At 43.1% G+C, this 13,692-nt stretch overlaps 1 protein-coding gene and 1 long non-coding RNA gene across 8 annotated transcripts in view; both read right to left on the bottom strand.

The window, feature by feature from the left end:
- Positions 1–2,267: 2,267 nt before the first annotated feature.
- Positions 2,268–7,433, bottom strand: LOC148183153 (uncharacterized). Its single transcript, XR_015773790.1, has 4 exons — positions 7,363–7,433; positions 5,681–5,806; positions 5,207–5,287; positions 2,268–2,365 (listed from the first exon to the last, which is right to left on the bottom strand). It is a non-coding gene; the product is annotated as an uncharacterized LOC148183153 (long non-coding RNA).
- Positions 7,434–9,214: 1,781 nt separating this feature from the next.
- Positions 9,215–13,692, bottom strand: part of SALL1 (spalt like transcription factor 1) — a 17,252-nt gene continuing 12,774 nt past the window's right edge. For all 7 annotated transcript variants that reach the window (XM_088062260.1, XM_014255527.2, XM_014255528.2 and 4 more), the window contains 2 exons: positions 11,795–13,692; positions 9,215–10,733 (listed from right to left, as the gene is read on the bottom strand). The exon at positions 11,795–13,692 is cut by the window's right edge and continues 1,512 nt beyond it. In XM_088062260.1, the coding sequence (XP_087918386.1) occupies positions 10,293–10,733; positions 11,795–13,692 (2,339 nt within the window). In that variant the 3' untranslated portion in view covers positions 9,215–10,292. The remainder of the gene's footprint in view (positions 10,734–11,794) is intronic.

The following is a 13,692-nucleotide window of genomic DNA, read 5'->3' as shown; positions in this document are numbered from 1 at the left end:
TATGCTGAGCTGATACGAAGCACAGAGCGAAAGAAGAGGTGACAAGAGCTGGGCAATCCATAATATTTATTTCAACAAATGCTTCAAATCTTTTTAAACATCATAAAAACATGGCTCATTAAACTACAACAGCCTTGAAATTGTGTTATAAAACCACAAAACAAAAATCAATACTTCTGCTGGGAAGGAGGTAATGAAATATATCGAGTTGGTTGAAAAGTGCTTTGTATGAATCATAATATTATTATGTGCACATCGCTTCTGCTCCCAATACTTAAAGTTAACAAACTAGGGAGTGTTTTCTATCCCATCACTTAAACAGGTGCCACAAGGTGGTATTTATCAGTTATTTTCCAGACTTGATCCTTCTGCCATAAATAAGGCTGGGATACAGGAGGCTTAGTAAAAGGAGATCAATCCAGTGCATATTTGCTACCTGAGCTTCAGCTGCTGTATTATTTCACAGTCTGATCAATACTGTGCTCCACTATAGCAAGGGAAAAAGCCACAACATCACCCTGATGAGTCACTGTAGGTTTACTGCTGAACCAGAAGGAGGTAACATTTCTGATTTTATAAAGAGTAAATTTGGTTTGTAGCATTTGACCACTATTAAACAGTTTAACGCTCTCTTTCAAGTCTTTTCCAGATTTTCAGCAGTTACATAAACTCTTCTGGAGTCAACACTCCCTCTGCTGAAACAAAATCCTGTGAAATATTACTTAGAACTCTCTCATTATTTTTTAAACTGGGGTTATTCAGTAAATTCAGGGAAATCTGGTACTTAAAAGTATTTCGATGCTGACCAACAATAATGGCATCAGTATTTTTCTGAAGAAAAATCAACTATAATACCTAGAAACAATAAAAACCAGAAGGAAAAAGAGATTGAATAGTAACTAAATGAGACTAGCCAAAGGCTCAGCAGCTACTTGTAGCCATTGTACTCTCACCCTCCTCAGAAATAAACCCCCAAACCTGCTAAACTCTGTTTGTAATGTAATCAGAAGACAGCAAAAACTTCACATCATGAAATTAGTTCATTTAAAAGGAAAGAGCTATATCCACACAAGTTATTTCATCTTGAAAAAAGAAGAAAACTATATATCAAATCAATTGATGGAGAGTGGAGGGAACTAAAAGCAGATTTTAAGATTTGTGCAGAGTACTTTAACTATTTCCACCAAAAAAAAGAAAATTAATTATATTCAACAGAGTCTAACCTGGGCTCTGGGAAAAGAGGAATACAGAGCATAACCTGAGACTTCTGAACATCTGATTTGCTGAAGAGAAACAAGATGCCTGATTTAGGACAAACTCATCTGAAACACTTCCATAGTTGTGTAGCCAGAACCTTTTCTGCACATCAATTCATATATGAGCATTACAGGGCAGACTGAGCCATTTTCATGCACCTCAGTCATTTCAAAGTCTCCTGTACTGGAGACCATGAAGCATGTCCATCCCATCATTTCAGATAGTTGTGGTGGCACTGGGAACACTCTAGATGTCCACTCACCATGAGAAAACAAAAACTTGATTTTGTACCCCAGCAGAAAAATCTCACTTCCTACAGCATGTGAGCTTCTAATCCCAGCTGGGGAATGGTTCTGCAGAAGCTGAGGAAATGCCATCCTGTAAATGAGCATCTCAACTTCCCTTTGGCATAAGAATGAACCAGCTTCTCCAATTCCAGCAGGAAGCCTCTCCAAATTATGCTTTGATTTTACTACTTAACAGGAGGAGGAGAAAAGGTGCTACAGCTGGTAGCTACTGATATTTAATCTTACACTTATTTTTACTTCATTGTTTTCTATAAATAGTCTTGTCTTTCACCAGCTCTACTGCTGTTAGACCTTTTCCAGTAACTGTCAACATTACACAGAGCCTTAACCCCTGAGAGAGAAAGAAAGAAATGAGGGGGTGGAAGAAGAGAGACAACTACTAATCCTGAAGAGAGACATATCACATCATCACAGGACTCCCTGCTACTTCAGAGCCTTCTACATAACCAGCTGTACAATAATCTCATTTGATTAAGGTTGAATCTCTCCAAAATGTTATTTGGAAATGCAGCAGCCTGGATCTGACCCTCTGCAAAGAGACAAGAGTGTACTGCCTGCATCCCCCCATAGTCACATCCCATGTCAGCTACGGGTTCCTGACAACATCCTGCCTCCATTGCCCCCACCACTCATATACATAAAAACTAATCACACAATAGACTCATTTTATATTTCTAATCTGATTATTTGATCATACAAGCACAGTGAAAATTACAGGATTAACTTTTAAGCTTCATCTAATATGTGGCAAATAATGTACTGTGGTACCAGCAGAGCACTTCCAGATGTTCCAGTAGATGCTGAAATGCAAAATAGCCGTGTGTTGGTTATTTTGGAATCATTTATGTTCTCAGAGAGTAGCCATGTATGTTATACACACCTTGTAAAGGAGCAGTGAGAACAGTTTCCTATCTAAATAACCAAAATCAGCAAAAATTAAAGGTAAGGTCATTTTACAGAAGACATCAGGAGTTTGGAGCAACTGGCTGAGGTCATGCATTCCCAGAACCAGAAATGAAACTTCCATTTCCTAAATTATTCTCTCACATTTTAACCACAATGAGCAAGACATTCAGATAAACCTCCAAGGCTCCAAATCACTCATAATTAAAATGTAATAAATACCATTCAACAGGGCTAACAATAAAGGAATATGTGTGCATCAAGCTAGTGCATCCTTAGAGAGGGAAAACAACAAAACCACGGGTTCAAACAGCACCAATACGGGAATTAAATTCCAGTATTGTTGTTAACTTTTCATTTTCACTAATGGCTTTTAAGAAAGCCAGACAACTTTCCTCAATCCATTTTACCTTTTCCCTCCATTTGACAAATATTGATTTTCATTTCCTCCAAGTTTAAGTGCATTGAATGCTACTGTGACTGGTTTGCTTGCTTTTTTTGTTTGTGTCCCAGCTTTATTGAGGATGCCAGCATGAATGCATACAGCTTTCAAAAGAAGGAATTGGTTTAATAACTTCTTAAGATCCAGGAGAGAACACAGGGGCCCAGTCTACTTTTTGTGTAGGTCATGCAAGAAAAGAGACTCTAGGTGCCTGTCTGATGTCAGTAAGGAGACTGCTGAAGTAATAGCCTCCGTGTTTTAGGCTGTTACTGCTGTGCCCTGTCACAACAGGACAAATTATGGAGTGTTCTCCCCCCACTTCAGTGCAAATTTAGACATACTTCAGTGGCATTTTAAGCTAAGCCTATTTTGTAGGCAGTTGTTCCTTTAGGAGGCTTGGTTTGGAAGGTAACACCTCATGAAATTCTGGCTCAAACAAGCTGTACCTTTATGAATTCTTTTCTGCCTGACTCACTGATACATAAGCTCTACCTCCTTTTGTAAAATGATCTCCTTAAGCTTTGCAAACCTGCCCAGTACATTTTGGACTCTTTCCTATCTTAAATAAGGAACCAAATAAGAACTGGCTCAGTCTTTGTGGTGATATGAATGAAGAGTGCTCATGAGATCTATTCCACTCATTCAGATATGGAAGGGGGAGAAATCTCAGCAGACAGGAATAAACAGCTGAACTGAAAGGGAAATAAAGTAACACCTTAAACAGCCACATCCAGCACTACAAAAGTTGTCTGTGCAGCTCTCAGGCACTCTTCAGTGCTAGAAGCCAAAATAAGTTCAGCTGAGTTAAGCAGTGGGGTTAAGTTGTTTTATGTGTATCAGCACCAGAGGTCTGTGCTGGTGTTCAGGGTTCCCCAGCTGAGCTGTGGTGATTTAACCAGCACAGACAGCCCCATGCTCAGCAGCCACAGCTCTGCCACAAGGTGCTGAGAGGACTCAGTACTCAGCCTAGACAAGTAAATAGACACATAAACCTCTGAAATCTGTTCTGTCTCTCTCTACATAATTTGCTTTCTATGGATCCTCTAACCACCAGAAAGATGGGGTTCTCACTAACTCACATTTGTACTGAACATGATTATCCACTTAGTTATTGTACATATGAAACAAATATTAGCTTCATTAAGTATTAACTGACATTTTACAATCCTGGTGAAAGTAAAGCAATTCAGAGTTATTCACTTCTAGGAAGAGCTGATTTTCAAAACAGGCAGTGCTTTGAAAAAATTCTTATCGTTCATCTGATTAGTCTCACTGCTTTCACTTTGGAATAATTTTTAATAAAAAAGATGAGGAAAAAGAATGAAAGTAGTGATGAGCAGGGTTAAATCCATTATAGTGTGCCAGACCACTCCATTTTTTGCTTTCTATATTCAATTCTAAATAGTTCTCATGTTGTACCACCTGATGCCAGGTGCTTCAGGGCTTCTGCTACACCCACCTGACACTGTGATGCTGCATTTTTAAGACCTTTAAATAATGAAAATAGACCTTTGCACTTCAGCACTGTGCTGGTCAAGAGAGCTGTCTGTACAGATGATGTAAATGTCTGTTAACATGGAGAGACTTCTTTTGAAATTAAATAGCACCAGAAGTTTCAGGGTTGATCTTTCTAGAGAGAATCTTCCTTACTAGCAGAGGTGACCAGGTATAACATGGGCATGGACATGTTCTTCGTGCCCATCTAACCTGATTTTAAAGCTCCTTCTAGAAGTGACAGGAACTTCTGAAAGTTCAGAAGAGCTTGCAGCTTGGGTTAACTAACTAACTGCTATACTTAGAAAGATGGCATTGCTTTCTTACTTTGCAGCTCTCCAGTGGTGCTCTCACTGCATTCTCTGAGTCTGAGTACAAGATGCTGACCTCACTCACCACACAGAGCATTGCACAGAGTGACTGCAACCCCCACGGGCATGTTCCTCTCCAGCTCCTGCCATGCTAGACAGGCACGAAAGAAAATTCCTCTTTCCTGCTCTCCTTTTATCACTCTTCTGCTCCCCTTCCCATATGACTGAGAAATTTTGCCTCTTAAGAAATTTAGTTTGTGGATTCAAAAATACATGTCTAAATTAAAACAGAAGATGAAATGGAAATTGAAGAGATTTGTGGTAGGACAAAACAATATTATTTAAACTAGAAATGTCATTTTAATCACTATCATTCCTACACCTCATTACCTGTAAAATATTTCAGTCACTGAAAATTGTGGTTCAGGGCATCCTGGTACCCCATGTCCCTAGAACAAGATCTTCCCTGGAAGGAGCCACCATGCACTCACCATCTTCCAGGCATCTCCTAGGCCACTGTCAAAGGGACACAGGGACTTGCTCAGGGTAACCATTCCAATATTAACTGTAACCTGGATGTAAAACCCAGAAATATCAAATCAGAAAATCAGAAATACAGCGGTCAGTAACTCTTTTCTCAGCTGAAGTTCCATACTTTCCAATTATTCCTGTTCTTTCCTATTAAGATTCATTTTTCAAAGGCTCTACTCTTCAGTGTTTTGCCTGGAGATACATATCTATATAACAGTGTTTGAAATCTTTAAGTCATTATATTTCAGCTTGGCAGTTAACAGACATATTGTTTCCAGCTTGTATAAATAACTGCACCTACTTATTTGCAAAACATTATTTTAACTTCTGTCAAGTCATATGCATGAGAGAAGGAAATTTACAAAAAAAAATTTAAAAGTTATTTTGATTGGGAAACAAACAAACAAACAAACCCTAACCAAAGAGGAACAAACCTGGAGAACTAGGGAACGCTGACAGGAAACAAACCTGCAGAGCTATGGAACACTGGCAAGAAGACAGCAAGACAGAACTGTCGTGCTACAAAGTCACACCTTCTGCTGCCAAGTAAAACTGGCCTCCTGCAAAGACACAACCGGGTAAATTGTGACTTCAGGACTTTCAAAAGAGGAATCAGGCTCCAAAGAAATGGTCAAAACAAGCAGCAACCCTTGCATTTTGATGGTCAGCAAATATTCTTCACAAAGCAGGAACAAACCGAGGCATTTGTTGTGTGCTGCAATTGGGAGGGCTTGCAACCTTGTCCCTAAATCTCAAACCCAGCCTAGGAAGAAACACTGAAATTCAACCAACTTTTCTCTGAGAAAAGGGTTAGGATCTGGTCGTCATCAGCACACGAAATAAACCTGGCAATTTGCTGCTTCCTCTCCCTTCTCACGCCTGCCTGGCCAATACGGAAACCTCATTCCTGCCCTCCCCACGTGCTGCCCCGGTTCTCTCTCCGCTCCGCCGGTATCGGCGGTGCTTTTACCGAGCCCTTCCCTCCGTCTGTCCCGCTACATCTCTGTCCCTCTGCCGGGCACCGCGGCCTCGCTTCCTGGCCCCGCTGAGCGCCGAGCGGCCCGGGCCGGCTGCGGGCAGCGGTGCCACGGCCAGCACGGTGCTGCCGCTCCTCCGCGGGCTCTGCCCGAGCGGGCAACTTTCGCAGGCCATTAGCCCCATTTTTAAATAAATCACGTCTGGTTTTGGGTGAAGAAAATTGCCCGGGATGTTAAATGATTGCGTTGAACGATCGCTGGCGCTTGAAAGAAAGAAAACGAGAATACCAACCCACCCCACTGTGCTTTATTTTAATGGATGATAAAATTGTGATGGGCGAGACGAGGTGGGGGGGAAGGGGAGGAGGGGGGGAAGAAAACTTTGTTGCTAATGAGAAAAATGAGGCCGCGAAAACAAAACCGTAAAGAAAAAAAATTCTATTCTTGAATAAGGATTAATTCAGTGTCTGTGAATAGGAAACGCTGCGCTGGGTAATTGCAGCGAGGTAGCGCGGCTCCCAGCTGCGAGGCGACGCGGGCACCTTTGTGCGCTTGCCAGGACAGCTCTGGGGAGAGGTAACTTCCCCCGGTCCCCACGGTCTGGTGTCGAGTAACGGGAAACTTAAAATTCCGCGTTTCCAGAGCAAATTATTCCCCCTCTGTCCCCCGCCCCCCCGCCCCGCCTCCCCTCGCAGGGAGGCCAGCCGGGCGCTCCCCCTGACGGGGCGCGGGGCCCCGAGCCGCCCCCTGCCCCCCCCCCCCGCCGGCGCAGGGACGATGCCCCCGGCCTCTGCAGCCGGCCGGCTCCAGCCCCGGTCGGAAATGCCAGGAGAAAGGGAACGGAAGGCTCCTGAGCAGCGCCGGGAGAACGGCCGGGCACCTTCCGCACAGCGGGCGGCACAGCCCGGGCACCCATCCCTCAGCCCGGCAGAGCCCTGGCATCCATCCCTCAGCCCCGACATCCATCCCTCAGCCCCGACATCCATCCCTCAGCCCCGACATCCATCCCTCAGCCCCGACATCCATCCCTCAGCCCCGACATCCATCCCTCAGCCCGGCCCGGCCCGGGCACTCTCCCTCAGGCCGGCACAGAGGGATTGATGCACGGGGCACGGGCCGCTCCTGCCGGCAGCACCCACCTCCGCCGAGGGCAGCGAGGGCAGCGCGGAGCGAAGCAGCAGCACGGCGGGGCAGCGCCCCGGCTCACCGGGAACCCCCGCCCTGCCGGGCTCCGGGGCCGGAAGGGTGTCCCGGGGAGCCTCGCCCGCCGCAGCCGCCGCACGGCAGGGAAACGCTTCGGCAGGGCTGGGGGACAAAAGGCTCTGTCCCCCGGCTGGGCTGGGGTAACGCAGCCCCTCGGGCAGGGGCCCCTCCTTGGCTCCTCAGCCGAGCCCGGGCTGTGCGTGCAGGGTCCGCTCACGGAGCGGGCCGGGGGAAAGGCCCCAAGGTACGAGAAAGAAAATCGCGCTGCTTTTTTTTTTTTTTTTTTTCCTAGGGTTTTTTTTTTTGGCTGTTTTTTGTTTGCCTTTTTTTAACCCCGAATGGTGCCAAGCACGTACATTACCCAGCGGCAGGAGTGTCCGGGTGCCCGGGAAGTTTCGCGAGTGCGGGGCCCGCCTGCTCCGGGAGCGGCTTCCCTCGGAACCTAAAGACTCCACTTCCCCGTGGGAAGAGGCTCCGGGGGCTGAAGTTAAAGGCACTAATGAAACTCAAGCCGCGGAGAGGAAACCCTCCCGGAGCGCTGGGGGCTGCTAACCCTTCCCTGGCAACTTTTCTGTTGCACAAATCTCGACTCAGTTTAAAAGGAGAATTAGTTAGTATTTCACTGATAAAATCATCAAAATCCTTTTAATTTACCTTTTTTTCTGAGACCAAAAGGTGACTTAAAATTCTTAAATATTCACATTGACAAGCCAGCTGGCTCTAGCGTACAACTTACATGTTAACAAAAATGCATATCATGTACCAGGTGAATCATCACATTCGAACAGGAAAAGTCCTAAAGACATGAAGTCCAAGAGGTATCCAGACTACAGCGTTAATACGCAGGATTCATAATCATAGGAAGGGGAAAAATTCCTCACAAAAAGCATTTCTCACCCCAGCTCTTTAGTTGTAAATCCTCTCTAATGCCCAATATGCAACTCGGTATGGGAGTATATTCTTGTTTAAAAAGGTGGGCAAGTCCCCCCACAGTAATTTCAGTAATCCTGAAAAATAATCCTGTAACACAAAACGCCTGAATCTTTGAATTGTTAAAAAAAAAATTATGTATATATAGTCACGTGGACACAAAATTGGCTATGCCTGTTGGTGGTTTTGAAGGCATAATTTGAAAGCAGCCAATCAGATTTATTTTTCATAAATAGTAAAGTAAGGAGATGTTAATATCGGGCTGAATTATGCTTGACAAACTTCCATTGAGGCTAATGATCATGGGAGGTGTTTAAGGGAAGCCAAATCATGTGCAAGGCCAGAGCAGTTAGGTTTTGTTTGGTATGCTTTTTTTACAATCAAGTTATAAACCCCACATAGTATATATGGAGGCTTGCAAGTGGACATCTTAACACAGGTATAGCAGCGTAAGCATGCCACAAACATACAATCTCATAAAATAAAATTAATATCAAATATAAAGCATTTGAACCAAATCAAGCCTTAAATGTAATAAATTATTTCCTTCAAAGGAAACTTACCTAGGCTCAATAAGGTCTTTGCTAGCAGCATTTTTTTAATAAACAAATTAAAAATGCCAAAATATCTACAATTTTATGAGAAGGAGGAGTTGAATAGTTAAGGAGAAATTTCTCACTATTAGGGGGTATGAAAAATATACTAGCAATTAATATGCAATACATATATGTATACCCATACTTACAGATATAAACACACACATACAACCTGGACAGTTCATGTTAACCAAGGGAGAGGCTAAATAATACAAAGTAATTACTAAATACAGGTACACTTTAAAAACACAGAGACAGCGAATCTTTTATCTGTTGCAAAAATGTATTTGATTACTCGAGTAAAATTACAGTATCTCTGCTGTTAGTAAGTATTAAATGTTAAAGAAACTGGACCTCTTTTCCTTTCAACTTTCCGAGAAAGTGCATGTAACAGTCCAAAGTTCCCCCCGTCCCCCCCAATGCCTAATACAAAATAAACAAACACTATACTTGTTCCCTTGGTCAAGGAGTAGGGCTTGGTCTTGTAAGGAACGTATGTACATTTTAATGAAAGTGATGTCTTATTGTATATACAGGAGCATCTACAGTTGTCCACGGAAGTTGTTCAAGATGCCATACTTAGCAGCATTGTGAAAGTCCAGCACATTTTCTATAATGGATATACCTACAAGGCAAAATGTTACGTCTCAGTTTCAACTACCAAAACAACACTTCAGTATCTTCTCTAATAATCCGCGTGCTTATTACTGTACAGAAATGTATTAACATTTAAGACGACTCAAGTAAAAAGCACAATACAAATAACAGTTCAAAACAGAAAATGTTAAACCTACAAAAATTAAAGCAGTTTTAATTTTATAATAAAAATCAAAAACTGAGCTGTGTAAAGGACCCACACTGTTCAGTCTATATTCTCTCAGTCTTTTTCTTAATTCTGTCTGGAAAAATTAGACAATGTGTTTGCTGATAAAGTTTCCAGCAGGATCAAAGTGTACATTTATATACAGATTTTTATTAGAGATCTAATGTATCACTGAGGCATCGCATCAATACCAGAGTTTGTGTTAAACTGGATATAGAAAATAAGTTAATGCCAGAATAAGATCACCTAGCAGAACAGACTTGCAACTGCCATAAATGTTACAGCAAGTTTACAGCACTCTAGTCGATTAGTATTTAGTTCAAAATACGGGAGACCAAAGTTAATGCTTGCATTTGTTTGCAAAGCAAGGTTATATCACTAATAAATAAGCTCTCTTAGAACTCTAGAAGTAGAACATGGTACAAAACAAAGTCTTTGTAATGTTGTAGCCTGCAGCTTGAAAAAAACAACCCTAGGTTGCACTATTTGCAGGAATGTTATTTATGGAGATTTTTTTCTAATTTGTTACAATTTCTTTGTTGTCTTCTACAAAGCGTGTAAAACGGAAGTTAGTTCCATTTTCATTGCTTGCCATTTTCTCCAGACCAGCTAGAGGTGCATTGGGTTCTGAATTCTGGAGCTTCTCCAGGCTTCCTGTCAAGCCACTGATGGGAGAGCTGCCACCATTGCCCAAGCCCCCCGGTGCTGGAGGGATGCCCCCATTCTGGATGACGGAGATCTCGTTGGTCTTCATGGCCAAACCATTGGAGAGTGCAGCTGCATACTGGTTCCAGAAGCTGGACGGGTCTCCATTCCCTGACCTCGCAGCCAAATCCTTCTGAAACATTTCTGGGAACTTCACAGGATTGCCTCCTAGAAATGTCATGGGGCCGTCTACAGAAAGTCGTCTGCCTCGTCTTGCAGGAGTACTGTTCCACATGTGAGTGCCCATGTGAACCTGGAAGGAAAGAAAGGAACAAACAAACAAACAAAAAATAGAGGTTGACCAGAATTTCAAACTTATTTTGATCACAGAGAAGGCAGTAGTCCATGAACGTGTCCAGTCTTGTTACATAATGAATGGTATTAAAGATAGAGGATACAGGGGTCCATTTCCCATTTTCCATCTGGAATAATAAACTACTTCTGGGTTATCCCATCACCATTACCCAGAATAACCTGTTCTCCCACTGAACAATGCATTGCTTCTTACTCTTTTTTTTATTACACGTATTTAGTTTATAATGACTTTGCGTTATTCTGTCAATTGCAGATAGCTGCTTTCAGGGCTAGAATTGCTATGTCCACTTTCATTGCAATGGTAAGTATTGTATTTGACACCTTTTACCCTATAAATGTCCTTTTCAGACAGGCAGAAAGTATCCTTTACTGATTGCTCATCGGAGAGCCTCGTGTATAGACAGAATGGCCTGAAAGTAATTATTCATCTTACATTACTGGCAGCAACCTCTAGAGAAATACTCTGTCAACAGAAAAATGTACACAGTAAAGTGCTCAACTGGTGTTCTAAAACTTAAGTGTATTTGCTTTTTCAAACACATATCAGTAGGAAATGTTAGTTATATAATCAATTAAAGTCATGCCCATTATTTCAGAATTATGTTAATAGTTTTTTTAAACACTCATCTTACATGATACTTATGAAAAAGATCACATTCAAGAGCCTTTCACTTCTTGAAGAGGTGTGTGAGTTACAAAATGCATTTATCTGTTAATTAATACTCCTACCATCATTTGGCTGTTCTGTTTCACACTCTGCATAGACAGGCTTTGCTGGTAGATGAATTTTAATTAAGTCAAAACAGCACATGCCTCAGACCTGCTGCCAACATGAGCACTCAACAAGAGCCCATCTAGGTCTACCAGAGCTGACTAAACACACTGTCACACCACCCAAACACCCAAAGGTACCACTGCCGCAACATTAACAGACATCAAAAATCAAAAACCCCCAGCAGGGAGAAAATGAAACCGAAGAACAATAAGAGCAAAAAGTACCTTCAGATTGCCTTTTGTTGTGAATGCTCTTCCACATATAGTGCAGGCAAAAGGTTTCTCACCAGTGTGCGTCCTTTCATGAATCTGTAGAGCACTGGAAGAAGAAAACGTTTTCCCACATGTGTTGCAGTAGTGCTGTTTTGGAGTTCTTCTGGGGAGAGCAGGGAGCAGCACAGGGGACGTGGCAGAGGACAGGGGCCCCGAAGCAACTAGAGCAGAGGGCGCTTCTTTGCTGTCCTGAGGAGAGCCATGCACAAAGCCGTTAACCTCGGTCTTTATGAGCGATGACAGTGCATTAGCGGGCATCACCGAAAAGTTCTGATTGGGGCCGATACTGGAGTTGGGCTCAAAAAGCTGTGATGGTAGATCTCGCATTTGATGTGTCAACATATGCTGCTTCAAATTACCCTTTGTGGAAAAGCCACGATTGCAAACTGTGCAAATAAATGGTCTCTCTTTGGTATGACTTCTGTAATGAATGTCCAAGGCACTCTGACAAGCAAATGTTTTGCCACAAATGTCACATGCAGTATTTTTAAATTTACCTCTATCTCTGAAAGGAAAGAGCATACTCAGGGACTCTTCTTTAATCATTTTATCAGTGTTACTAGACGTCAAGTCCAAAGCACCACTGTTAGCAGGGGTTGGAGACAAACCGTTGGCAAACTCACTTGGTAAAGCTCTTAATGGTTTCTCTTCAATACTTGGTGACTTGTGGTAATCATTAGTGCTGTTGGATGGGGACAAGGCCTGCATGGAAGAGGTAGACTCTGAGACAGCAGGGCTTCCAGCACTTTGGCTTTCCATATCACCACCAACAGACGACGAATCGTTAGTTAAAACGTCCCCTTCCACTGACCCATTTTCTACCGACTTTAGGCTTGCTTGAAGTTGTTCAGCAAGGCCAGCATTGATCATCTTCATTTGATTTTCCAAAGCAGCAATACTTGACATTTCCAGGGGCAGAGGGGAAGAAGACAAGCTGTCTTGTGATGCATCCACAGATTTAGGTGTATCTGGCACGCTGCTGTCAGGACAGTCTTCCATATTCTCATCTGAGAAGTTGTCTATATCATCAAAATTTTTATCATCAAAAGATCCCGTATCTGATTCCATTGACTCAGGATAGTTTTCTGTCACTGGGGTGTTGGGGATCTGCCCTCCCATGTGCATTCGGATATGCTGCTGTAGCACAACGGCATTGGTGAATTTTTTCTGGCAGATCGGGCAAGAATGTTGCACTCTCAGCGGGGGCATGGCACGATGGACACTGTAGTGAGTCTTTAAGTTGCCCTTAGTAGTGAAAGCACGACCACAGATTTTACATTTGAATGGCCTCTCTCCAGTATGGGTGCGATAATGCATTTTCAGTGCACTCTGGCAACTGAGAACTCGATGGCAAATGATGCACTCATTAGGATCAGTTGCCTTCTTGTCAATGTTTTCTACAAGTTGCTGCAATTTTGACGTTTCAGATGCTGGCGTTGAATCCAATAGTCCTCCAAAAGGAAACTTTGCCTTGAATTGCTCTGACATAAGAGGCATCAGTGGGTTTGTAAAAGTGGCGACACCGCTGGAGCCCGAGTCTGCTGCCGGGGAGCTCACGGAGCTGCTCATGCTAGTGATGGTGCTTGTGTTTTGGGGGTTTTCTTCCGTTTTGCCATTTGAGGTAGGCAATGCACCAGCCTCTACCTCATCGGAAAGTCCATTGGAAATTTTTGATGTGGGATCAGCTGTTCCCGAGTCACTCTTGACAGAGCAGGGAGGGCTAGCAGAAGGATGGCTAATGGGAATCGGCTGAGGCTCCTCAGTTTTGATGAATGGGGTCAAGCTTGGAATTGTTGGTGGGAGTGGCAGGCCAACAGAAGTTGTGAGGGTGGAGAGGACTGGCTTGCTGT

Source organism: Pseudopodoces humilis, chromosome 14 (assembly GCF_049639895.1).
Source record: "Pseudopodoces humilis isolate 2021_Gansu_Grassland_sample_001 chromosome 14, ASM4963989v1, whole genome shotgun sequence".
Taxonomy (NCBI): domain Eukaryota; kingdom Metazoa; phylum Chordata; class Aves; order Passeriformes; family Paridae; genus Pseudopodoces; species Pseudopodoces humilis.
This window is presented reverse-complemented; position numbering and strand designations above follow the sequence as displayed.